We start from the raw sequence: 27,005 nt of genomic DNA on the forward strand, positions 1-27,005 counted from the left end.
TGACTCACTCTCCTCCTAGATCTGTACGCTGTCATCAACACCGTGAACCACCAGATTCTCCTCTACACCCTCTCAGACTGCAAAGAAACTTGGCGTGACCCTGGACAACAAATCCTGAGACAAATCGTTCTCTGCAAAAACAAAAGCAGAGACTCGCTCCTGCAGGTTCATGCACTACAACATCTGTAGAGTGCAACCCTACCTCACACAGGAAGTGACGCAGGTCCTAATCCAGGCACTTGTCATCTCCCGTCTGGACTACTGCAACTCACTGTTGGTTGGGCTCCCTGCTTGTGCCTTGAAATCCCTGCAACTTATCCAGAATGCCGCAGGCCACCTGGTGTTCAACCTTCCCAAGATCTCCCATGTCACCCTGCTCCTCCGCACACTCCACTGGCTTCCAGTCGAAGCGCGCATCCATTACAAGACCATGGTACATGCCTACAGAGCAGCAAAAGGAACTGCCATTCTCTCCCTACCTTCAGACTCAAACCCGATATCCCAACCTGAGTACTACCAAGTTCTGTGTCTCTTGGCCCTCCAACCCCTCCGGAAGGGAATCTCCCACTCAGTCCAGTTCTTCTCTGTCCTGGAATCCCACACGAGTCCCTGTCCATCTTCTGAAAAAATCTGAAACCACCCCCCCCCCTCCACCACTGACTTGGCTGATAGCTACTTAAGAAACGTGGTTGTTCCACCTAGCTATCTTAAGATGAATGCACTCTAAGTTGCTCTGGATAAGAGAGTCTGCTAAATTACTAAAATGGCTGTGCAGGGGAGGGTCCATGTCTCTATGTTGTCCTACCTGTGGCTGTGCGGGGGAGGGTGCGTCTGGGTGCTGCACCAATAGCTGGCTCTGCTCCATCCTCTGGGGGTGCATGGGGCTGCCGGCCACACCCCCCATCTGACCCCCTAAACTCTGCTGTGCTAGTGCTGCCTTCAGCCTCTACAGGAGACAGGACAACCAGGGCCATGTTAACATTAACCCCACACACACACACACACACACACACATAACACTATACACACAGAGAGACACAACCACACACACACACACACACACCTGTCCATTCATGTTATCACTCCCAATGTACCTGCTTAAACACACCTGATTATGTATCTGATCTTTTCCTATACAAGCACTCCGAATGTTCATCAAAACTATTATTGGACTGCAATCTCTGTCATGTGATGAACAAACAGAGAGTGGGAGGGAACAAACGCTATAGGGAAGAAAAGAAAGAGAGAAGGAAAGGTGAACCGGAGAAAGGAGAAACAGAGAAAAGCAAGATCGAAAGCGAGAGACAGAGAGATGTTGAGTGAGAAAGAGCAAGAAAGCCAGAGCGACAGAAATAGAGAGAGAGCTCTCACCATCTTGGCCTCAGAGTGTGTGGTGTACGCGGAGTGGGAGCCGCTGCTGCCGCCTCCCAGAGGAGGACCAGGGATGCCGGGAATGTTGGGCACCATGTGCATGGGCCGGGCCAGCTGGAGACAACACACACGCACTTTAACGACCTAGCTAGGTCGGAGCTCAGGCTGGCAAAGTGAGATACTATCTCAATGTCAGTCTTTTCAAAGTGCTCCATATATGCTTCTATGTGAATCAATACACATTATAGACAACTAGTGCAAGCATACAATTTCATTATTTTAAAAACCTGGATCAACCTAGACTTTGACTGATATGTTGCTACTCCCTTAGCGAAGGTCAGCTTCCGCGTCAATCAGAATTGGCAACAACCACAGTTCCCAAACCAGACAAGGACAGACAGGTGGGTGAAGGCAGGGTACGTACAGAAATCACAGAGGGTATCTGCATAGGACCAGGCAGGAGCCCATTGGTAAGGTGCATCATCACGGGGTAGTGGCCAGTGGGAGAGCTACAGAAAACAAAAAGAGGTAGAGGGTTACTGGTGGAAGAAAAACATCTATTTAAAAAGCTTAATCTTGCCCTCTGATAGGGTAGGTGGAATTGACAACATATTGGACACACCTATCCAATCCTTTCAGATGTACAGAAGTGGCCTAGTGAGTAGGTATAGAGTTAGTTAGAGATCTATTCTTTGTATCTGTCCCATAATGGCGACTATGACTGCACAGGTAGATCCATTGAAGCCATCTCCATTATGAAGAAGTCAATTTTATTTTTGTGTTTGAAAAAAGCAGAAAGCTTATAATGGTGATTTACCGACACCTGCAGTGCTGGAGTCCTGAACCAAATCCTGTGTGTCATTAATTTATTGTGGCCATGGCAGTGATACTGCTTAAAGCCATTTACAAACCAGGTAACCCAATTTGAAGGAGAATCCAATACTCTGATCATTGGCTAATCCCACCCGACCCATAGCAAAAACAGGTCAAATCCAACGAGATCTCTCGTAACTAACTACATTGCCTTCAGAAATGATTCACATCCCTGGACTTTTTCCACATTTTGTTGTGTTACAGCCTGAATTTAAAATGGATTAACATTTAGTTTTTTGTCATGGGGCACACACACAGTGGAAATATGTTTTTAGAATTTTGTACAAATTTATTAAAAATGAAAAGATGAAATGTCCCCTTTGATATGGAAAGCCTAAATAAGTTCAGGTGTAAAAATGTGCTTTACAAGTCACAAAATAAGTTGCATGGACTCACTGTGTGTGAAATAATACTGTTTAACATTTTTTGAATGACTACCTCATCTCTGTACCCACACATACAGATAATTGCAAGGTCCCTCAGTCGAGCAGTGAGGTTTTCCAATGCCTCGCAAAGAAGGGCACCTAATGGTAGACGGGTAAAAAATAAATAAAAAAGCAGACATTGAATATCCCTTTTAGCATGGTGAAGTGATTAATTACACTTTGGATGATGTACACCCATTCACTGCAAAGATACAGATGTCCTAACTCAGTTTAGGGCTTTCCCAGACTCCCCCCAAAAAATCTAAAGTCAGGACAGAGTTGTCTGTTCTTTCGACTGATCTAAATAAACATTTTCCATATATAGATACATCCTATGTGTTTTAATCAAATCAACTATATGCACGGAGCTTGTCTGATGCTTTAAGCACACTGTTTGATGAAAGACACAAATTACTAGAGGGAGTCCAACCTCAATTGATTTGATTGTGCCGGGCCTGTCTCAGACTTGCTGTGCTGTGTTGAAAATAAAAAAAGACAGCGAGTGACTGTGTGACTAGCACCCATTGTCTCGCTCTCCTCCCTGCTGCAGCGATCACCACAGAGCATCAATGTGCATCGCACTGTCCGTGTTAATGAAGCGAAAACATAATAACAGCCATTTCTGACTGAAAAGTTGTCACCGAAATCCCTCATTTGTTTAGGAGAAAAAAAATTCCCTATTCCCTCAACCCTTGCTCTCTTTACGTGACATAAATGCATCGCATACCTTAAATCACATCAATAAATTGGTCATAGACTCTGAATGCCGCAACACATGACAGCAAAATGGATGCAGAGGACGTGACAAACTTGAAATGAGAGAATGTTTACTGGTTGCTCAGGAGGTAAAGGAGAAGTTTGTTGTGGAAAATAGTGCAGATCAAGAAAAAATAAAGGTAAGGAGCAAACGCTGTGTGCATATTATTATTATTATTATTATTATTATTATTATTATTATTATTATTATTATTATTATTATTATTATTATTATTATTATTATTATTATTATGTGCCAAACAGGTGCTGTTAGATTGTCATTTTTCTGACTGTTTGAAACAATGTAAACATTAAATCAATGTTAAGCCTACTAGAGAGTCTGTTGTAATATTTTGTAAAGCCTTTATTACAAAGAAGACTAACAGTCACATTCATTCGTGAATACATTTTCCGAAATGGAACGGTTTAGGCCTATTTATTGTTTATGCTAATTATTCCACGGCCACTTCATTTTATTTTAATACAAATGCTTGGTTGCATTTCAAATCATGAATGACTCGTATGCTGTGTGAACAAATAAATGATAGATTGATACAGTAGCCCGTAGAAGTATTGAAATATAGTCCTAAGTAAGTTACGGTGTTAAGATTAAACAGGCCTACAGATCGATGGTGGTTATACAAGGCTGCTATACCCTGCCTACTAATGATGATGACATGACTTATAATAATAATAATAATAATAATAATAATAATAATAATAATAATAAATAATAGGAATGAGATCAAGGAAAAAGGAGGGTTATTATTATTATTATTATTATAAATATAATTTTTTCTGACAATTTGGAAGAGTGTAAACAATAAATAAATAATACCAGAGAGGCTGGTCTGTAAAGCCTTTATTACATCAAAGCACAGACTTAAAACAGCTAAACTTGTGAAATTGTTTATCCAACGTGTGGTTGCATGAGGGTCGATGCTCACGGTATCAGTAAGCTATTAAACAAACACTTGAACAGGTTACAGAAGCAGGAACTGTCATATTTCAGTAGATGTAAACACAGCAAAAATAGAAAATTCCCTTTTCAGGACCCTGTCTTTCAAAGATAATTCGTAAAAATCCAAATAACTTCACAGATCTTCATTGTAAAGGGTTTAAACACTGTTTCTCATGCAATGTCAAATGAACCATAAACAATTAATGAACATGCACCTGTGGAACGGTCGTGAAGACACTAACAGCTTACAGACACATGGCAATTAAGGTCACAGTTATGAAAACTTTGTTGTGTCCTGAGGCCTTTCTACTGACTCTGAAAAACACCAAAAGAAAAATGCCCAGGGTCCCTGCTCATCTGCGTGGACGTGCCTTAGGCATGCTGCAAGGAGGCATGAGGACTGCAGACGTGGCCAGGGCAATACATTGCAATGTCCGTACTGTGAGACGCCGCTACAGGGAGACAGGACGGACAGCTGATCATCCTCGCAGTGGCAGACCACGAGTAACAACATCTGCACAGGATTGGTACATCCGAACATCACATCTGCGGGACAGGTACAGGATGGCAACAACTGTCCGAGTTACACCAGGAACGCACAATCCCTCCATCAGTGCTCAGACTGTCCGCGATAGGCTGAGAGAGGCTGCGAGGGGCTGAACTGAGGGCTTGTAGGCCTGTTGTAAGACAGGTCCTCACCAGACATCACCGGCAACAACGTTGCCTATGAGCACAATCCCACTGTCACTGGAACAGACAGGACTGGCAAAAAGTGCTCTTCACTGACAAGTCAAAGTTTTGTCTCACCACGCACGGGTGATGGCCGGATTCACGTTTATCATCGAATGAATGAGCGTTACACCAAGACATGTACTCTGGAGAGGGATCGATTTGGAGGTGGTCACAGCACCATCGGACTGAGCTTGTTGTCATTGCAGGCAATCTCAACGCTGTGCGTTACAGGGAAGACATCCTCCTCCCTCATGTGGTACCCTTCCTGCAGGCTCATCCTGACATGACTCTCCAGCATGACAATGACAACAGCCATGCTGCTCGTTCTGTGTGTGATTTCCTGCAGGACAGGAATAACAGTGTTCTGCCATGGCCAGTGAAGAGCCCGGATCTCAATCCCATTGAGCATGTCTGGGACCTGTTGGATCGGAGGGTGAGGGCTAGGGCCATTCTCCCAAGAAATGTCCGGGAACTTGCAGGTGCCTTGGTGGAAAGGTGGGGTAACATCTCACAGCAAGAACTGGCAAATCTGGCGCTGTCGATGTGCAGGAGACGCACTGCAGTACTTGTTCAGTTTGTCTCAATTGTTGAATCTAGTTATGTTCATACAAATATTTACACGTTACGTTTGCTGAAAATAAACGCAGTTGACAGTGAGAGGATGTTTCTTTTTTGCTGAGTTTATATGGTTGATTTATAAAGCCAGGCACATTTAACAGTTAGGTTATTGACTATAGACCTAATTAAGTTGAGGTTTCCTCTCTCCTGACTTTTCTTAGACAAAGGTAAGGGCTGTTTTCTCGTCTCATAATTCCGCGGCTGCCTTCACCACATTGTTCTCAACACCAATATGCTAGTTAACTTTGCTATTCAGCACAACATGGTCTAAGAAAAGGCACCAATTCAAAAGCGCACTTACGTGCTTCAGAACCACGACAGCCATGCGTGCGGCTTTACAGCAAAGAAAATGGCTCGTCTCTAGCCTAAACAGTTGTAAAAAGGATTGATGTAGGATTCAGCATACAAAAGCCATCTTTAACAGGAGCTCCAGGCCCCATGGAGGACTAGCCTGGGTCCAGATCTGAGCAGTCTTCAAATCTAGAACCAGGCTTGTGCAGGACCAGTCACTCACCCCAGCAGGGTGCGGTTGGAGGGTGGGGTGGGTGTGATGACGGAGGTGGGTGAAGGCATGGTTGGCTGCAGGGCGTCAAAGCCCAAGTGGAGTGGCAGAGAGCCTGGTCTGGGACGCATAGGGAGGGCACCGTGCCTCACGATGGTGGGGGTGGGGGCAGAACTCAGCACTGACCTCGGGGGAGTGTCCTGAGAGAAGACAGGAGAGATTGTTAGTTCAACAACAGATGTTTAGTAGTGTTAGGTTCTAATTTTTCAGAGTAAATAACTCACGGACACTACAGAAGATTAACCAAGTTGAATTATTCCCAAAGGGTTGTTACAGCTGTATTCAGACAGAAAAAAAACATTTCTCAACATCACAGGTGTATTATATCCCACTTAAGACACTCCTCCTTCTCTCCAATCCTTACATCTTATGGTTCCACAGGAAGAAGGTAATAGGATAATAAAATGGATTATTATAACTCCCTTCAGGGGATCTGACCTGACCTCCTGACCTAAACCCCTCCTTCGCCTAATCCACAGATGTCCATCTGCTTCCCCTATAGCAATCCTGTGATCTCCTCCCGTCCACACAGCACATTCCACAGCCACTCTGTCTTTCTACAGATCTCACTCCTTAATATACTATGCGTCTACTATGCTGTGATCTATCATGTCTTTAATATCTCAATGTTCAAAGTTTAGAATCCAACAGTAGAAGGTCAATTCTAGGTTTAATACAGCCTCTTTCCCAATGCATTGTAGATTGTTTCTTGATAGCTCAGACATAGTAAAGATCCTGTCAGACGCTCTCCATCAACAAACCACAGTGCCCACCCATCCTGGTCTCGCACACCTACCGTTCCTCTGGCACTCCTCGGTCCCCTTCCTTTGGGTGTGACTGTAGGGACATGACTGGCATGTCAACCCATAACTCTAATCCTAACCAGAACCAACTTGGTAATTCAACATGGGTTTGCTGGTCAGTCATGTCCCCTAAGTTTTGAACCCTACCTTTCCTCGACTCACCATGGCATCCCTGCTGCTGTCTGACATGCTGGAGAAGGAATCAGGACTTCCTGGTGGGGAAGAGTCAACCTCTACAGGCTCCTCCTCCTTCACCTTCATGGCTTCTGCTGACGGTGTCTGCAAGCTCATGTGTAGGGCCACCTCTCTGTGGGGGGCAGGCAGCTGGAGGGGAGGGGAGGGAGGGAGACTGAGACACTATAAAGCACAGCAGAGATAGGATGGGGCTATGTGACCGACTGGATTTCAATCCTGGTCTTCAGTGTGCAACACTACTGTGTTCTGAACAAAAGCCTAGACCTACTGCCAGTCTTCAGGTCTCAGATACAGAACCTAAATCAGGCAAACATGGTCTGTGGAACCACCTCAGTTCTACGATATGATAATATTATGCCATTTAGTAGAAGCTTTATCCAAAGCAGTCTTGTGTGCATACATTTTACATATGGGTGGTCCCGGGAATCAAACCCACCATCCTGGCCTTGCAAACGCCATGCTCTACCAAATAAGCTACATGAGGACCAAGTGATTTCTACTCACAGGGTTCTTGGCCCGCTTATCATCGTCCTCCTGGGCCTTCCTGAACTCCTCAGCGAAGGAGCTAGCCAGCTCGTTGAACAGCCCCACCTCCTCACAGTTCTTCAGGAAGCGAGTGGGAGTAGGGGTCTGGTCTGGAACAGGAGGAAGAGAAACACAGAGAAATTTCTATTTTAGAAAATATCACCTTTTTTCAAAGTCCTTGGATTAATGTTTTATTCCAACACACTTTGGCAGAGATTTAAACATCAAATTAATCCAATATTCAACTAATCTCAGCAAAAAAAGAAACATCCTCTCACTGTCAACTGCGTTTATTTTCAGCAAACTTAACGTGTAAATAATTATATGAACATAACTAGATTCAACAACTGAGAAACTGAATATGCACATGCATATGACTAACAGAAATTGAAAAATGTGTCCCTGAACAAAGGGGAGGTTCAAAACCAAATGTAACAGTCAGTATCTGGTGTGGCCACCAGCTGCATTAAGTACGGCAGTGCATCTCCTCCTCATGGACTGCACCAAATTTGCCAGTTCTTGCTGTGAGATGTTACCCCACTTTTCCACCAAGGCACCTACAAGTTCCCGGACATTTCTGGGGGGAATGGCCCTAGCCCTCACCCTCCGATCCAACAGGTCCCAAACATGCTCAATGGGATTGAGATCCGGGCTCTTCGCTGGCCATGGCAGAACACTGACATTACTGTCTTGCAGAAAATCACACACAGAACGAGCAGTATGACTGGTGGCATTGTCATGCTGGAGGGTCATGTCAGGATGAGCCTGCAGGAAGGGTATCACATGAGGGAGGAGGATGTCTTCCCTGTAACGCACAGTGTTGAGATTGCCTGCAATGACAACAAGCTCAGTCCGATGATGCTGACACACCGCCCCAGACCGTGACGGACCCTCCACCTCCAAATCGATCCCGCTCCAGAGTACAGGCCTCGGTGTAATGCTCATTCCTTCGACGATAAACGCAAATCCAACCATCACCCCTGGTGTGACAAAACCGCGACTCGTCAGTGAAGAGCACTTTTTGCCAGCCCTGTCTGGTCCAGCGACGGTGGGTTTGTGCCCATAGGCGACGTTGTTGACTGTGATGTCTGGTGAGGACCTGCCTTACAACAGGCCTACAAGCCCTCAGTCCAGCCTCTCAGCTTATTGTGGACAGTCTGAGCACTGATGAAGGGATTGTGCGTTCATGGTGTAACTCGGACAGTTGTTGTTGCCATCCTGTATCTGTCCCGTAGGTGTGATGTTCGGATGTACCTCTGCAGGTGTTGTTACGCGTGGTCTGCCACTGCAAGGACAATCAGCTGTCTGTCCTGTCTCCCTGTAGTGCTGTCTTAGGCGTCTCACGGGACGGACATGGCAATTTATTGCCCTGGCAATATCTGCAGTTCTCATGCCTCCTTGCAGCATGCCTAAGGCACGTTCACACAGATAAGCACTGACCCTGGGCATGTTTCTTTTGGTGTTTTTCAGAGTCAGTAGAAAGGCCTCTGTAGTGTCCTAAGTTTTCATAACTGTGGCCTTAATTGCCTACCGTCTGTAAGCTGTTAGTGTCTTAACGACCGTTCCATAGGTGCATGTTCATTCATTGTTTATGGTTGTTTGAACATGCATAGGAAACAGTGTTCAAACCCGTTACAATGAAGATCTGTGAAGCTTTGGGGATTTTTACGAATTATCTTTGAAAGACAGGGTCCTGAAGTTTACTAGTAGGTCAACCACTAAAGGTGGACTTCAGAAAAGTCAAACTTAACAGATGGGGACATCAGTGATCCTTTATCTGGCTAAAATGTTCTGGTAATCACGACTGACATGTGGGTATTAAACAACTGACAAAAGTACCAAATTAAAGAGATGCCAGAACAGTAGAGTAATAAAGTGAAATAGTTTAGACTCACTAGGAGAACCAGTACCTTGGATAATTACAGAGTCTGTCCTGGCAGGGCCAAACTTTAGACTCATCTCATGCTTGTGTTTGTGTACAGCCAGGTGGTCCTCGTTGGTAAACCTCTGGAGAGAGGGAGATAAGAGGGAAAGGAGGAGATGGAGTGGTGGAGTGGGGGGAGGGGAGGGGAGAGGAGAGGAGAGAGTTAATGTGACACACACACACACACACACACACACACACGTCAGTTAGGGCCAGAAAGCACCTTAACCTCAATAGCATGTCACAGAATCCAATACATTTGACTGGCTATCTTATGGATAACACAGTGTATCATTTTGGGTTGCACAACAAAGAATATCCATGATATACAATACACTAGGATTTGTGTAATGCAGCCCCTTTTAGACTCTTTTAGCCGTAAGTGACATTCCTAAATGTCTAGGAAATGGCATTATCGACCGAACGCTACACACAAAGTGGCACAAAGTGCTGGATAGTGACAGTGTGTGAAAACACAATGAGCCAACAGCTTGCCATGCTCATAGTCAGGAAGTGGCAGGCTAGGGCGGTGGGAGGTGGCAGGCTAGGGCAAGGGAGGTGGCAGGCTAGGGCAAGGGAGGTGGCAGGCTAGGGCTGGGGAGGTGGCAGGCTAGGGCTGGGGAGGGAGGTGGCAGGCTAGGGCTGGGGAGGGAGGTGGCAGGCTAGGGCTGGGGAGGGAGGTGGCAGGCTAGGGCTACGGTGAGGGAGGTGGCAGGCTAGGGCTGGGGAGGTGGCAGGCTAGGGCGGTGGGAGGTGGCAGGCTAGGGCTGGGGAGGTGGCAGGCTAGGGCTGGGGATGTGGCAGGCTAGGGCGGTGGCAGGCTAGGGCTGGGGAGGTGGCAGACTAGGGCGGTGGGAGGTGGCAGGCTAGGGCTGGGGAGGTGGCAGGCTAGGGCTGGGGAGGTGGCAGGCTAGGGCTGGGGAGGTGGCAGGCTAGGGCTGGGGAGGTGGCAGGCTAGGGCTGGGGAGGTGGCAGGCTAGGGCTACGGAGGTGGCAGGCTAGGGCTAGGGAGGTGGCAGGCTAGGGCTAGGGAGGTGGCAGGCTAGGGCTAGGGAGGTGGCAGGCTAGGGCTAGGGAGGTGGCAGGCTAGGGCTAGGGAGGTGGCAGGCTAGGGCTAGGGAGGTGGCAGGCTAGGGCTAGGGAGGTGGCAGGCTAGGGCTAGGGAGGTGGCAGGCTAGGGCTAGGGAGGTGGCAGGCTAGGGCTGGGGAGGTGGCAGGCTAGGGCTAGGGAGGTGGCAGGCTAGGGCTAGGGAGGTGGCAGGCTAGGGCTAGGGAGGTGGCAGGCTAGGGCTGGGGAGGTGGCAGGCTAGGGCTGGGGAGGTGGCAGGCTAGGGCTACGGTTAGGGAGGTGGCAGGCTAGGGCTAGGGAGGTGGCAGGCTAGGGCTAGGGAGGTGGGAGGTGGCAGGCTAGGGCTAGGGAGGTGGCAGGCTAGGGCTAGGGAGGTGGCAGGCTAGGGCTACGGTTAGGGAGGTGGCAGGCTAGGGCTAGGGAGGTGGCAGGCTAGGGCTAGGGAGGTGGCAGGCTAGGGCTAGGGAGGTGGCAGGCTAGGGCGGTGGCAGGCTAGGGCTGTGGCAGGCTAGGGCTGGGGAGGTGGCAGGCTAGGGCTGGGGAGGTGGCAGGCTAGGGCTGGGGAGGTGGCAGGCTAGGGCTGGGGAGGTGGCAGGCTAGGGCTGGGGAGGTGGCAGGCTAGGGCGGTGGGAGGTGGCAGGCTAGGGCTGGGGAGGTGGCAGGCTAGGGCTGGGGAGGTGGCAGGCTAGGGCTACGGTGAGGGAGGTGGCAGGCTAGGGCTACGGTGAGGGAGGTGGCAGGCTAGGGCTAGGGAGGTGGCAGGCTAGGGCTAGGGAGGTGGCAGGCTAGGGCTGGGGAGGTGGCAGGCTAGGGCTACGGTTAGGGAGGTGGCAGGCTAGGGCTAGGGAGGTGGCAGGCTAGGGCTAGGGAGGTGGCAGGCTAGGGCTAGGGAGGTGGCAGGCTAGGGCTAGGGAGGTGGCAGGCTAGGGCTAGGGAGGTGGCAGGCTAGGGCTAGGGAGGTGGCAGGCTAGGGCTGGGGAGGTGGCAGGCTAGGGCTAGGGAGGTGGCAGGCTAGGGCTAGGGAGGTGGCAGGCTAGGGCTGGGGAGGTGGCAGGCTAGGGCTAGGGAGGTGGCAGGCTAGGGCTAGGGAGGTGGCAGGCTAGGGCTGGGGAGGTGGCAGGCTAGGGCTAGGGAGGTGGCAGGCTAGGGCTAGGGAGGCTAGGGCTATGGAGGTGGCAGGCTAGGGCTAGGGAGGTGGCAGGCTAGGGCTAGGGAGGTGGCAGGCTAGGGCTAGGGAGGTGGCAGGCTAGGGCAAGGGAGGTGGCAGGCTAGGGCAAGGGAGGTGGCAGGCTAGGGCAAGGGAGGTGGCAGGCTAGGGCAAGGGAGGTGGCAGGCTAGGGCAAGGGAGGTGGCAGGCTAGGGCTAGGGAGGTGGCAGGCTAGGGCTAGGGAGGTGGCAGGCTAGGGCTAAGGAGGTGGCAGGCTAGGGCTAAGGAAGTGGCAGGCTAGGGCTAAGGAAGTGGCAGGCTAGGGCTAGGGAGGTGGCAGGCTAGGGCTAGGGAGGTGGCAGGCTAGGGCTAGGGAGGTGGCAGGCTAGGGCGGTGGCAGGCTAGGGCGGTGGCAGGCTAGGGCAAGGGAGGTGGCAGGCTAGGGCAAGGGAGGTGGCAGGCTAGGGCAAGGGAGGTGGCAGGCTAGGGCAAGGGAGGTGGCAGGCTAGGGCTAGGGAGGTGGCAGGCTAGGGCTAGGGAGGTGGCAGGCTAGGGCTAGGGAGGTGGCAGGCTAGGGCTAGGGAGGTGGCAGGCTAGGGCTAAGGAAGTGGCAGGCTAGGGCTAAGGAAGTGGCAGGCTAGGGCTAAGGAAGTGGCAGGCTAGGGCTAGGGAAGTGGCAGGCTAGGGCTAAGGAAGTGGCAGGCTAGGGCTAGGGAGGTGGCAGGCTAGGGCTAAGGAAGTGGCAGGCTAGGGCTAAGGAAGTGGCAGGCTAGGGCTAAGGAAGTGGCAGGCTAGGGCTAAGGAAGTGGCAGGCTAGGACTAAGGAAGTGGCAGGCTAGGGCTAAGGAAGTGGCAGGCTAGGGCTAAGGAAGTGGCAGGCTAGGGCTAAGGAAGTGGCAGGCTAGGGCTAGGGAGGTGGCAGGCTAGGGCTAGGGAGGTGGCAGGCTAGGGCTAGGGAGGTGGCAGGCTAGGGCTAGGGAGGTGGCAGGCTAGGGCTAGGGAGGTGGCAGGTCAGGGCTATCATTTGTAAGAAGTATGGCCAACTGAACAAGTAGCCTAGCGCACAAGTATGTGTTTATCGAAGGGATTCGTCCTTCTCTGCTTGCAACACATCTGCAGAAGCATGTCAACCAACCAAGCACACCAAGCTGTTACAAGTCTTCCTCTGTCAGTCTTTCAGCCAAGCACACCAAGGTGCTACAGTAGTCTTCCTGTCAGTCTTTCAGCCAAGCCCACCAAGATGCTACAGTAGTCTTCCTCTGTCAGTCTTTCAGCCAAGCCCACCAAGATGCTACAGTAGTCTTCCTCTGTCAGTCTTTCAGCCAAGCCCACCAAGATGCTACAGTAGTCTTCCTCTGTCAGTCTTTCAGCCAAGCCCACCAAGATGCTACAGTAGTCTTCCTCTGTCAGTCTTTCAGCCAAGCACACCATGGTGCTACAATAGTCTTCCTCTGTCAGTCTTTCAGCCAAGCCCACCATGGTGCTACAATAGTCTTCCTCTGTTTGTTCTCTTCCCTTTTGAAGTTGCTTTAATTTAGTTTTAGTTTACAGAAGTAGATTTTTTTTAAACTCAAACCGTTGCAAAACGTTCATTGTATCCTGATGAATACAACCCAAATGGTGCCCTATTCTATATTTAGTGCACTACTTTTCCTCTGGTCAAAAGTAGTGCCGTTGCACTATATAAGGTGCGATCTAGGATCCATCTTCTTCTGCATGAAGTCTATTTCTGGCAGTGTCAGTGTCACAGTTATATGTTCAGTCGTGAGAGAGAGGGAGGAGATAGGGAGGAAGTGGAGCACCAAGTGAAAACACTGTATTTGTAGCCAGTACCAGCTAGCAGCAGTATCATCAATACACGTCTCACAGGCTGATAGTATCTTTCCTATGACCAAGATGACTGGGTCGGGCTAGGGGAAACAATCTCAAATGAATCTCCCTTATTGTACATATCTACTAGAGGTCTTCACGAATCAACCTGTACCCAACTATCCGAGTCCCGAACCGGGACCCGAGGAAGTCCGGATCCAGAATTCGAAATACTGTCACGGATCTGATATGACATCACGGGTCTGGAGAATATGTTACTTTAACGGACCTGTCAGGAAGGGCCCGTACAGATCCCAACGTGACTCCTGCAGTAGAGAGAGAAATTGTATAATATATGCTGCTACTCTTCCTTTCCTTCCAGAGTGGAGTCTAGCTTGTTGTTGGCCAATCATAAGTTATCAAAGCAGCAATAGGCTACAGTCAGTCATAGAGCCTCCACATGTTGCAAAAGTTAGGAGATACCTAATCAGTGGTAGATGGAATTAAAAGATAAAGGAGAGGGGGCCTCCCGGGGAGGGCGCAGTGGTCTAAGGCAGTGCTACCAGAGATTCTGGGTTCGAGCCCAGGCTCTGTCGCAGCCGGTCGCGACCTGGAGGCAGCGCACAATTGGCCCAGCGTCGTCCGGGTTAGGGGAGGGTTTGGCCGGCAGGGATATCCTTGTCTCATCGCGCACTAGCGACTCCTGATGCACACTGAACAGGTCGCTCTGTGTTTCCTCTAACACATTGGTGCGGCTGGCTTCCGGGTTGGATGTGCGTTGTGTCAAGAAGCAGTGCGGCTTGGTTGGGTTGTGTTTCGGAGGACGCTTGGCTCTCGACCTTCGCCTCTCCCGAGTCCGTACGGGAGTTGAAGCGAGGAGACAAGACAGTAACTACTACCAATTGGATACCATGAAATTGGGGAGAAAAAGGGGTAAAATATTAAATTAAAAAATATAAAAACGACTAAGAACCAACAGGTAGGTTGCTACTTAATATTCTGAATGCTCTCTCTAAGGAACGGGTGTAGTTGTCCTTGGGTCTGTTCGGAATGGGACTCTATTTTAAATCAAATCCTTTATGCATATCGAGTCCGGGTGGGAAAGACCTAGGTCCATTTCAGAATGGGTCCAACTTTTTGGACCCGTGAATACCTCTAGTACATACGTATGTATGTAGGAGATAGTGGAAGCAAGGATTATCATATCTAACAATAAATAGCTAACTGTAAACATGAAGGGAAAAGGCCAGACTCACATCAGGTTTCCCACAATTGCATAGCTTACATGCCATAGCATGACAGACAGGCCTAAACAAGACCAGGTCTGGACACCAGAGAGCCATGACCTGAATAAAATCACACTTCTGTTCTGAACAACATAGCCTACACACACATTAGAAAGGGACAACTGTTTGGGGGTACCACAACACACCCAAAGAGCACCAACACACACTACGATTGTATTTGTATATATTTTTTAAAACCTTTATTTAACTAGGTAAGCCAGTTAAGAACACATTATTATTTACAATGACGTCCTACCAAAAAGCAAAAGGCCTCCTGTCTAATTAAAAATATAGGACAAAACACACATCACGACAAGAAAGACACCACAACACTACATAAAGAGAGAGCCCTAAGACAACAGCATAGCATGGCAACACCACATGACAACAACAACAACATGGTAGCAACAACAACATGGCAGCAGCACAACATGGTCTAAGCACAAAACACGGTACAAACACTACTGGGCACAGACAACAGCACAAAGGGCAAGAAGATAGAGACAACAATTCATCACACGAAGCAGCCACAACTGTCAGTAGTAGCGGCTGCTTCGCCTGATGTATTGTTGTCTCTACCTTCTTGCCCTTTGTGCTGTTGTCTGTGCTGTTGTCTGTGCTCAGTAATGTTTGTACCGTGTTTTGTGCTTCGACCATGTTGTGCTGCTTTGATGATACACACACACACACACAATTCAAAAATACAATTTAAAATGGCAAGTCTGCTAGAGAGGCTAGAGTAGATAGTGTTCATTCAACCAAATCTCAAAACACATCCTGTAACTTTTATCTAAACATCCATTTTACTGTCCTTTTTCCTTTCTAGTCTCTAAGTAATACATTAAATGTCAATAAATGAAATATGTAACATCATTATTGTCCTTACATAAGTCAAGTCTAATTTAAACTCTGTTCTGGTAACTGACAGTCGAGTCCCTGAAGGGTTCTAAGAGAATTAATGGGCAAACAACAAGAGATAAATGTTAAATTTCAGATGCATGTTGCTGTACATGCTTGAATTGTCTAACCACTAAATGCCTGAGGACAACACTAATTATCTTTTATTTAATAATGTACGAGGTAATAACCTTACTGATTTGGAATTACATTTCCTCAACACTCATCTGTCGTCTTCAAGCTGTCTGCAGTAAAACACGTGGTAAAGCCTACCGGTACAATGCATTATGATGCTGTTGTAAGCATGTGAAAACCTTTTTAAATGTTTCCTAATGAGGCTTATAAGTCATGTTATCAGTAGCCAATAAGGGGAAGAAGCAGAGATATCCCTATGAGCAAAAGATATTGAAAAGGACGTTGAACAGACAGTTAACTTATTGTCTTCACTGGGATTGTACTGTAATGTAAATGTACTGTAATGTAACATTGTACCAGGCTTTAAAACATCTAATCCATCCTAACACCTTGGACAGAGTACAGCAATAGACAGTGCCAAGCTGAGTCACTATGCATCTCTAACCTCTTCAGTCTGCAGGCTGGAGAAGTGAGACAGAAACAGGTTGAAAAATGTGTCATCTGTGCTGCGTACTGCCTGTGACTCACTGGCTGGCTGGCTGGCGGAGACAACACCTTGCCAGCATTGTATCACAACACCGCTCGGCAGAGGTATTTCTCAGTGATCAGTGCCCAGTCCATCTGGGATCTCATAGAGAAACAGAAGCTTCAGAGAGACCCATGTTGACTAGCTAGCCATCACTATATAGAGTGGGGCAAAAAAGTATTTAGTCAGCCACCAATTGAGCAAGTTCTCCCACTTAAAAAGATGAGAGAATTTTCATCATAGGTACACTTCAACTATGACAGACAAAATGAGAGAGAAAAAAATCCAGAAAATCACATTGTAGGATTTTTAATGAATTTATTTGCAAATTATGGTGGAAAATAAGTATTTGGTCACCTACAAACAAGCAAGATTTCTGGCTCTCACAGACCTGTAACTTCTTCTTTAAGAGGCTCCTCTGTCCTCCACTCGTTACCTGTATTAATGGCACCTGTTTGAACTTGTTATCAGTATAAAAGACACCTGTCCACAACCTAAAACAGTCACACTCCAAACTCCACTATGGCCAAGACCAAAGAGCTGTCAAAGGACACCAGAAACAAAATTGTAGACCTGCACCAGGCTGGGAAGACTGAATCTGCAATAGGTAAGCAGCTTGGTTTGAAGAAATCAACTGTGGGAGCAATTATTAGGAAATGGAAGACATACAAGACCACTGATAATCTCCCTCAGTCTGGGGCTCCACGCAAGATCTCACCCCGTGGGGTCAAAATGATCACAAGAACGGTGAGCAAAAATCCCAGAACCACACGGGGGGGGCCTAGTGAATGACCTGCAGAGAGCTGGGACCAAAGTAACAAAGCCTACCATCAGTAACACACTACGCCGCCAGGGACTCAAATTCTGCAGTGCCAGACGTGTCCCCCTGCTTAAGCCAGTACATGTCCAGGCCCATCTGAAGTTTGCTAGAGAGCATTTGGATGATCCAGAAGAAGATTGGGAGAATGTCATATGGTCAGATGAAACCAAAATATAACTTTTTGGTAAAAACTCAATTCGTCGTGTTTGGAGGACAAAGAATGCTGAGCTGCATCCAAAGAACACCATACCTACTGTGAAGCATGGGGGTGGAAACATCATGCTTTGGGGCTGTTTTTCTGCAAAGGGACCAGGACAATTGATCCGTGTAAAGGAAAGAATGAATGGGGCCATGTATCGTGAGATTTTGAGTGAAAACCTCCGTCCATCAGCAAGGGCATTGAAGATGAAACGTGGCTGGGTCTTTCAGCATGACAATGAACCCAAACACACCGCCTGGGAAACGAAGGAGTGGCTTCGTAAGAAGCATTTCAAGGTCCTGGAGTGGCCTAGCCAGTCTCCAAATCTCAACCCCATAGAAAAATCTTTGGAGGGAGTTGAGTCCGTGTTGCCCAGCAACAGCCCCAAAACATCACTGCTCTAGTGGAGATCTGCATGGAGGAATGGGCCAAAATACCAGCAACAGTGTGTGAAAACCTTGTGAAGACTTACAGAAAACATTTGACCTCTGTCATTGCCAACAAAGGGTATATAACAAAGTATTGAGATAAACTTTTGTTATTGACCAAATACTTATTTTCCACCATAATTTGCAAACTTGATGCCCTCAATCTCACACAAAATATCAATGAACCTACCAGGTACCTCCCCAAAGCCTTAAACACGGGCACCCTCAGTTATCATCCTAACCAACTTGCCCTCTAAATACACCTCTGCTGTCTTCAACCAAGACCTCAGCGATCACTGCCTGCATCCGTAATGGGTCAGCGGTCAAACGACCTCCACTCATCACTGTAAAACACTCCCTGAAACACTTCAGCGAGCAGGCCTTTCTAATCGACCTGGCCGGGGTATCCTGGAAGGATCTTGATCTCATCCCGTCAGTAGAGGATGCCTGGATATTTTTTTTAAATGCCTTCCTAACCATCTTAAATAAACATGCCCCATTCAAGAAATTTAGAACCAGGAACAGATATAGCCCTTGGTTCTCCCCAGACCTGACTGCCCTTAACCAACACAAAAACATCCTATGGCGTTCTGCATTAGCATCGAACAGCCCCCGTGATATGCAGCTGTTCAGGGAAGCTAGAAACCATTATACACAGGCAGTTAGAAAAGCCAAGGCTAGCTTTTTCAAGCAGAAATTTGCTTCCTGCAACACTAACTCAAAAAAGTTCTGGGACACTGTAAAGTCCATGAAGAATAAGAACACCTCCTCCCAGCTGCCCACTGCACTGAAGATAGGAAACACTGTCACCACTGATAAATCCACCATGATTGAGAATTTCAATAAGCATTTTTCTACGGCTGGCCATGCTTTCCACCTGGCTACTCCTACCCCGGTCAACAGCACTGCACCCCCCCCCCCCCCCAGCAACTCGCCCAAGCCTTCCCCATTTCTCCTTCTCCCAAATCCGTTCAGCTGATGTTCTGAAAGAGCTGCAAAATCTGGACCCCTACAAATCAGCCGGGCTAGACCATTTTAGAAAGAAAGGGTCCAGATTTTCTGCCGAAATTGGTGCCACCCCTATTACTAGCCTGTTCAACCTCTCTTTCGTGTCGTCTGAGATTCCCAAAGATTGGAAAGCAGCTGCGGTCATCCCCCTCTTCAAAGGGGGGGACACTCTTGACCCAAACTGCTACAGACCTATATCTATCCTACCATGCCTTTCTAAGGTCTTCGAAAGCCAAGTCAACAAACAGATTACCGACCATTTCGAATCTCACCATACCTTCTCTGCTATGCAATCTGGTTTCAGAGCTGGTCATGGGTGCACCTCAGCCACACTCAAGGTCCTAAACGATATCTTAACCGCCATCGATAAGAAACATTACTGTGCAGCCGTATTCATTGATCTGGCCAAGGCTTTCGACTCTGTCAATCACCACATCCTCATTGGCAGACTCAACAGCCTTGGTTTCTCAAATGATTGCCTCGCCTGGTTCACCAACTACTTCTCTGATAGAGTTCAGTGTGTCAAATCGGAGGGTCTACTGTCCGGACCTCTGGCAGTCTCTATGGGGGTGCCACAGGGTTCAATTCTTGGACCGACTCTCTTCTCTGTATACATCAATGAGGTCGCTCTTGCTGCTGGTGAGTCTCTGATCCACCTCTATGCAGACGACACCATTCTGTATACTTCTGGCCCTTCTTTGGACACTGTGTTAACAACCCTCCAGGCAAGCTTCAATGCCATTCAACTCTCCTTCCGTGGCCTCCAATTGCTCTTAAATACAAGTAAAACTAAATGCATGCTCTTCAACCGATCTCTACCTGCACCTACCCGCCTGTCCAACATCACTACTCTGGACGGCTCTGACTTAGAATACGTGGACAACTACAAATACTTAGGTGTCTGGTTAGACTGTAAACTCTCCTTCCAGACCCATATCAAACATCTCCAATCCAAAGTTAAATCTAGAATTGGCTTCCTATTTCGCAACAAAGCATCCTTCACTCATGCTGCCAAACATACCCTTGTAAAACTGACCATCCTACCAATCCTCGACTTTGGCGATGTCATTTACAAAATAGCCTCCAATACCCTACTCAACAAATTGGATGCAGTCTATCACAGTGCAATCCGTTTTGTCACCAAAGCCCCATATACTACCCACCTTTGCGACCTGTACGCTCTCGTTGGCTGGCCCTCGCTTCATACTCGTCGCCAAACCCACTGGCTCCATGTCATCTACAAGACCCTGCTAGGTAAAGTCCCCCCTTATCTCAGCTCGCTGGTCACCATAGCATCTCCCACCTGTAGCACACGCTCCAGCAGGTATATATCTCTAGTCACCCCCAAAACCAATTCTTTCTTTGGCCGCCTCTCCTTCCAGTTCTCTGCTGCCAATGACTGGAACAAACTACAAAAATCTCTGAAACTGGAAACACTTATCTCCCTCACTAGCTTTAAGCACCAACTGTCAGAGCAGCTCACAGATTACTGCACCTGTACATAGCCCACCTATAATTTAGCCCAAACAACTACCTCTTTCCCTACTGTATTTAATTTATTTACTTTGCACCCCATTATTTTTATTTCTACTTTGCACATTCTTCCATCGCAAATCTACCATTCCAGTGTTTTACTTGCTATATTCCAGTGTTTTACTTGCCATGGCCTTTTTTTTGCCTTTACCTCCCTTCTCACCTCATTTGCTCACATCGTATATAGACTTGTTTATACTGTATTATTGACTGTATGTTTGTTTTACTCCATGTGTAACTGTGTCGTTGTATCTGTCGAACTGCTTTGCTTTATCTTGGCCAGGTCGCAATTGTAAATGAGAACTTGTTCTCAACTTGCCTACCTGGTTAAATAAAGGTGAAATAAATAAATAAATTCATTAAAAATCCTACAATGTGATTTTCTGGATTTTTTTTCTCATTTTGTCTGTTATAGTTGAAGTGTACCTATGATGAAATTTACAGGCCTCTTATCTTAAGTGGGAAAACTTGCACAATTGGTGGCTGACTAAATACTTTTTTGCCCCACTGTATGTGTGTGTGTGTGTGTGTGTGTGTGTGTGTGTGTGTGTGTGTGTGTGTGTGTGTGTGTGTGGCCTGAATGGCAGTGTGGTGTGTTGCCCATTTGGGCTCTTACAAAGAAAAGGAATTGCATTAGACACATCCGCATTGTTTCACAACAGCGCTAGCTGGCACGATCAGACAGTGTGAGCAGTGTTTGCTGCCTGGTTTGAACGGCAGTGTGTGTGTAGTGTTATTGTCCATGTGTGCGCTCAATAACAGAAGTGGAACAGACCTAGTGTGAGCACAGATGTGTTTGTACTCTCTTGCCAACTCAGTGTCACAGCAAACATGATAGTTTCAACAAGGAGTTGGCAAGAGAACAGAAACAGACTGACAAAAGAAACATGTTGTTAATGTGGACACGGTCAGTGGCACCAGAGCTAAATGAATGTCTACTCTGTACCGATGTTCCCCTCCACTGCAATAGGAAATGTCCTTCATTTCAGTATGAGTACAGTGTTTCTCCTAGGATTTCTTTCAGCAGCGGTGGCAAAACTAGCGCGGGGGGGCCTCCTCTCAGCTGCAGAGACAATTTTGCTGTTTTTAAGCTAATTTCATGCAATTCTATCAATTTTACCATGGGGCTGAGAGAAAATATGCAGTTTTAAAGTAACTGTCCAGTGAAAATCAGACTTTTAAAAGTTGATATTCCGTTAACTCATTCCTATATAATGTTGACGACTCGTCCTTTGCTCTTATTTGTGGCCAAAGCATAAATTGGAGGGTGGGGGGGGGGATTCAAACGTGTATCTTTAAAAATGCTTGCTATTTCCTCATTAAGTATGATGTCATACTCCTGAGGATGATCCGGCCAATCAACGGTCTACTTGTATTAATATTTTAAATTACCGGTATACGCCCACACATTCTATTGTTGGGTTATGCAGACACCAGACAAGCTAAATAAAGCTTCTTAAATCATTTTTTGAAAGGAAAACTATTTCACTCATATTCTAAGTAATTAGAGATCATATATCATAGGAATCTGGAAACACTGGACAGTTACTTTAAAGCTCAAACATCATAACAAAATCAAATGAGGGACCCATGCCATGACATTTTGGGAATTTTAGATTCTCCCTGACTGTCTTTTTTTTCCTGGAGGTTGTTTAGTCGTCAAAAAATATATACAAATCCATAATCTTTTCTACATACTTTATATCTGGTTTTAGTAGTTTAACACTGAAAATGTTTTACCATCCCAAATTATTATTCATGAATATAGGGGAAACACTGGAGTTCAGTACCACCAACACCATCTGTTTCAACTTTCTAGTCAACGGAGAACTCGGACTCAAAATAAAGAGCTATTCCAGTCAACTGCCAGACAGCAAAATACACAAACAAGTACAGTACAACCGCAAAATACACAGAATGAAATCAACTGAAATCCAAACTAAATTAGGATATTCACTAGACTATAGAAATTCCACTGATCAACTGCCACAAAACAGTAAAACATACACAAACACTAGCACAGATAAAACCAAACTCAGAAACATACACTGAACACACCTGAAACCAAAGACAAGGTAGATAGATGGCTTACCTGTCCACAGCCGGGAGCGTTGCACACAAAAGGCCGGTCGTCCCCCATCTTTGCAAAGAGCTTGCAATGTAACTGTGGGAGAGGAGAAGAGGAGAACATTGTTGTCGCTTATTTTATTTCCTCAATCTGTTGGTCCTCCAGTAGGCTAGTCCAGAAAACAACAAAGCAGAGATACTGCTGTTCTGCTGGTAGGCTAGCTGTAGTCAGGGCAGCTAGGATGTTCTGCTGGTAGGCTAGCTGTAGTCAGGGCAGCTAGGATGTTCTGCTGGTAGGCTAGCTGTAGTCAGGGCAGCTAGGATGTTCTGCTGGTAGGCTAGCTGTAGTCAGGGCAGCTAGGATGTTCTGCTGGTAGGCTAGCTGTAGTCAGGGCAGCTAGGATGTTCTGCTGGTAGGCTAGCTGTAGTCAGGGCAGCTAGGATGTTCTGCTGGTAGGCTAGCTGTAGTCAGGGCAGCTAGGATGTTCTGCTGGTAGGCTAGCTGTAGTCAGGGCAGCTAGGATGTTCTGCTGGTAGGCTAACTGTAGTCAGGGCAGCTAGGCTGTTCTGCTGGTAGGCTAACTGTACAGTTACAGTTGAAGTCAGATCTTTGCCAAATACATCTTTAACTGTAGTATATACAGTTGAAGTCAGAAGATCTTTGCCAAATACATTTAAATTCAGTTTTTCACAATTCCTGACATTTAATCATATTAACAATTCCCTGTCTTAGGTCAGTTAGGATCACCACATTATTTTAAGACTGAAATGTCAGAATAATAGTAGAGAGAATGACTTTTTTTTTTTTCATCCCATTCCCAGTGAGTCAGAAGTTTACATACACAATTAGTATTTGGTAGCATTGCCTTTAAATTGTTTAACTTGGGTCAAACGTTTCTGGTAGCCTTCCACAAGCTTCCCACAATAAGTTGGGTGAATTTTGGCCCATTCCTCCTGACAGAGCTGGTGTAACTGAGTCAGGTTTGTCGGCCTCCTTGCTCGCACATGCTTTTTCAGTTCTGCCCACAAATAGGATTGAGGTCAAAGCTTTGTGATGGCCACTCCAATACCTTGATATTGTTGTCCTTAAGCCATTTTGCCACAACTTTGGAAGTATGCTCGGGGTCATTGTCCCTTTGGAAGACCCATTTGCGACCAAGCTTTAACTTCCTGACTGATGTGTTGAGATGTTGCTTCAATATATCCACATAATTGTCCTACCTCATGATGCCATCTATTTTGTGAAGTGTACCAGTCCCTCCTGCAGCAAAGCACACCCAGCTATCTAGCTACACATACACATACACTAGAGGTCGACCGATTATGATTTTTCAACGCCGATACCGATTATTGGAGGACCAAAAAAAGCCGATGCCGATTTGTGATTTATTTATTTGTAATAATGACAATTACAACAATACTGAATGAACACTTATTTTAACTTAATATAATTCATCAATAAAATCAATTTAGCCTTAAATAAATAATGAAACATGTTCAATTTGGTTTAAATAATGCACAAACAAAGTGTTGGAGAAGAAAGTAAAAGTGCAATATGTGCCTTGTAAGAAAGCTAACGTTTCAGTTCCTTGCTCAGAACATGAGAACATATGAAAGCTGGTGGTTCCTTTTAACATGAGTCTTCAATATTCCCAGGTAAGAAGTTTTAGGTTGTAGTTATTATAGGAATTATTGGACTATTTCTCTCTATACCATTTGTATCTAATTTACAGTGCCTTGCGAAAGTATTCGGCCCCCTTGAACTTTGCGACCTTTTGCCACATTTCAGGCTTCAAACATAAAGATATAAAACTGTATTTTTTGTGAAGAATCAACAACAAGTGGGACACGATCATGAAGTGGAACGACATTTATTGGATATTTCAAACTTTTTTAACAAATCAAAAACTGAAAAATTGGGCGTGCAAAATTATTCAGCCCCCTTAAGTTAATACTTTGTAGCGCCACCTTTTGCTACGATTACAGCTGTAAGTCGCTTGGGGTATGTCTCTATCAGTTTTGCACATCGAGAGACTGAATTTTTTTCCCATTCCTCCTTGCAAAACAGCTCGAGCTCAGTGAGGTTGGATGGAGAGCATTTGTGAACAGCAGTTTTCAGTTCTTTCCACAGATTCTCAATTGGATTCAGGTCTGGACTTTGACTTGGCCATTCTAACACCTGGATATGTTTCTTTTTTAACCATTCCATTGTAGATTTTGCTTTATGTTTTGGATCATTGTCTTGTTGGAAGACAAATCTCCGTCCCAGTCTCAGGTCTTTTGCAGACTCCATCAGGTTTTCTTCCAGAATGGTCCTGTATTTGGCTCCATCCATCATCCCATCAATTTTAACCATCTTCCCTGTCCCTGCTGAAGAAAAGCAGGCCCAACCCATGATGCTGCCACCACCATGTTTGACAGTGGGGATGGTGTGTTCATGGTGATGAGCTGTGTTGCTTTTACGCCAAACATAACGTTTTGCATTGTTGCCAAAAAGTTCAATTTTGGTTTCATCTGACCAGAGCACCTTCTTCCACATGTTTGGTGTGTCTCCCAGGTGGCTTGTGGCAAACTTTAAACAACACTTTTTATGGATATCTTTAAGAAATGGCTTTCTTCTTGCCACTCTTCCATAAAGGCCAGATTTGTGCAATATACGACTGATTGTTGTCCTATGGACAGAGTCTCCCACCTCAGCTGTAGATCTCTGCAGTTCATCCAGAGTGATCATGGGCCTCTTGGCTGCATCTCTGATCAGTCTTCTCCTTGTATGAGCTAAAAGTTTAGAGGGACGGCCAGGTCTTGGTAGATTTGCAGTGGTCTGATACTCCTTCCATTTCAATATTATCGCTTGCACAGTGCTCCTTGGGATGTTTAAAGCTTGGGAAATCTTTTTGTAACCAAATCCGGCTTTAAACATCTTCACAACAGTATCTCGGACCTGCCTGGTGTGTTCCTGTTCTTCATGATGCTCTCTGCGCTTTTAACGGACCTCTGAGACTATCACAGTGCAGGTGCATTTATACGGAGACTTGATTACACACAGGTGGATTGTATTTATCATCATTAGTCATTTAGGTCAACATTGGATCATTCAGAGATCCTCACTGAACTTTGCTGCACTGAAAGTAAAGGGACTGAATAATTTTGCACACCCAATTTTTCAGTTTTTGAATTGTTAAAAAAGTTTGAAATATCCAATAAATGTCGTTCCACTTCATGATTGTGTCCCACTTGTTGTTGATTCTTCACACAAAAATACAGTTTTATATCTTTATGTTTGAAGCCTGGAATGTGGCAAAAGGTCGCAAAGTTCAAGGGGGCCGAATACTTTCGCAAGGCACTGTACCTTTGACTATTGGATGTTCTTATAGGCACTTTAGCATTGCCAGCGTAACAGTATAGCTTCCATCCCTCTCCTCGCCGCTACCTGGGCTCGAACCAGGAACACATCGATAACAACCACCCTCGAAGCAGCGTTACCCATAAAGAGCAAGGGGAACAACTACTCCAAGTCTCAGTGCGAGTGATGTTTGAAATGCTATTAGCGCGCACCCCGCTAACTAGCTAGCCATTTCACATCACATTGTTACACCAGCTTAATCTCGGGAGTTGATAGGCTTGAAGTCAAACAGCTGCTGGCAAAACGCACGAAAGTGCTGTTTGAATGAATGCTTACGAGCCTGCTGGTGCCTACCATCGCTCAAGTCAGACTGCTCTATCAAATCATAGACTTAATTATAACATAATAACACACAGAAATAGTAGCCTTAGGTCATTAATATGGTCGAATCCGGAAACTATCATTTCGAAAACAAAACATTTATTCTTTCAGTGAAATACGGAACCGTTCTGTATTTTATCTAACGAGTGGCATCCCTAAGTCTAAATATTGCTGTTACATTGCACAACCTTCAATGTTATGTCATAATTACGTAAAAATCTGGCAAATTAGTTCGCAACGAGCCAGGCGGCCCAAACTGCTGCATATACCCTGACTCTGCATGCAATGAACGCAAGAGAAGTGACACAATTTCACCTGGTTAATATTGCCTGCTAACCTGGATTTCTTTTAGCTAAATATGCAGGTTTAAAAATATATACTTCTGTGTATTGATTTTAATGAAAGGCGTTGGTGTTGATGGTTAAATACACGTTGGAGCAACGACCGTCCTTTTTCGTGAATGCGCACTGCATCGATTATATGCAACGCAGGACACGCTAGATAAACTAGTAATATCATCAACCATGTGTAGTTATAACTAGTGATTATGATTGATTGATTGTTTTTTTTATAAGATAAGTTTAATGCTAGCTAGCAACGTACCTTGGCTTC

General features: G+C 46.2%; 1 protein-coding gene across 3 annotated transcripts in view; it reads right to left on the bottom strand.

Annotated features, from left to right (window-relative positions):
* LOC110531249 (cyclic AMP-dependent transcription factor ATF-7) overlaps positions 1–27,005 on the bottom strand; it is a 47,636-nt gene that overhangs the window by 9,552 nt on the left and 11,079 nt on the right. Inside the window, exons 2-9 of one of the 3 annotated variants that reach the window (XM_036988804.2) lie at positions 22,695–22,766; positions 9,732–9,828; positions 7,801–7,931; positions 7,264–7,425; positions 6,251–6,438; positions 1,796–1,880; positions 1,372–1,485; positions 806–946 (exon numbers count right to left, since the gene is read on the bottom strand). In XM_036988804.2, the coding sequence (XP_036844699.1) occupies positions 806–946; positions 1,372–1,485; positions 1,796–1,880; positions 6,251–6,438; positions 7,264–7,425; positions 7,801–7,931; positions 9,732–9,828; positions 22,695–22,742 (966 nt within the window). In that variant the 5' untranslated portion in view covers positions 22,743–22,766. Of the gene's footprint in view, positions 1–805; positions 947–1,371; positions 1,486–1,795; positions 1,881–6,250; positions 6,439–7,263; positions 7,426–7,800; positions 7,932–9,716; positions 9,829–22,694; positions 22,794–27,005 lie in introns of those variants that run through there. The other 2 variants (XM_036988803.2, XM_090185758.1) reach the window with 2 other exon arrangements.

This window comes from Oncorhynchus mykiss, chromosome 9 (genome assembly GCF_057628025.1).
Source record: "Oncorhynchus mykiss isolate SJ-2025 chromosome 9, ASM5762802v1, whole genome shotgun sequence".
Lineage (NCBI taxonomy): Eukaryota > Metazoa > Chordata > Actinopteri > Salmoniformes > Salmonidae > Oncorhynchus > Oncorhynchus mykiss.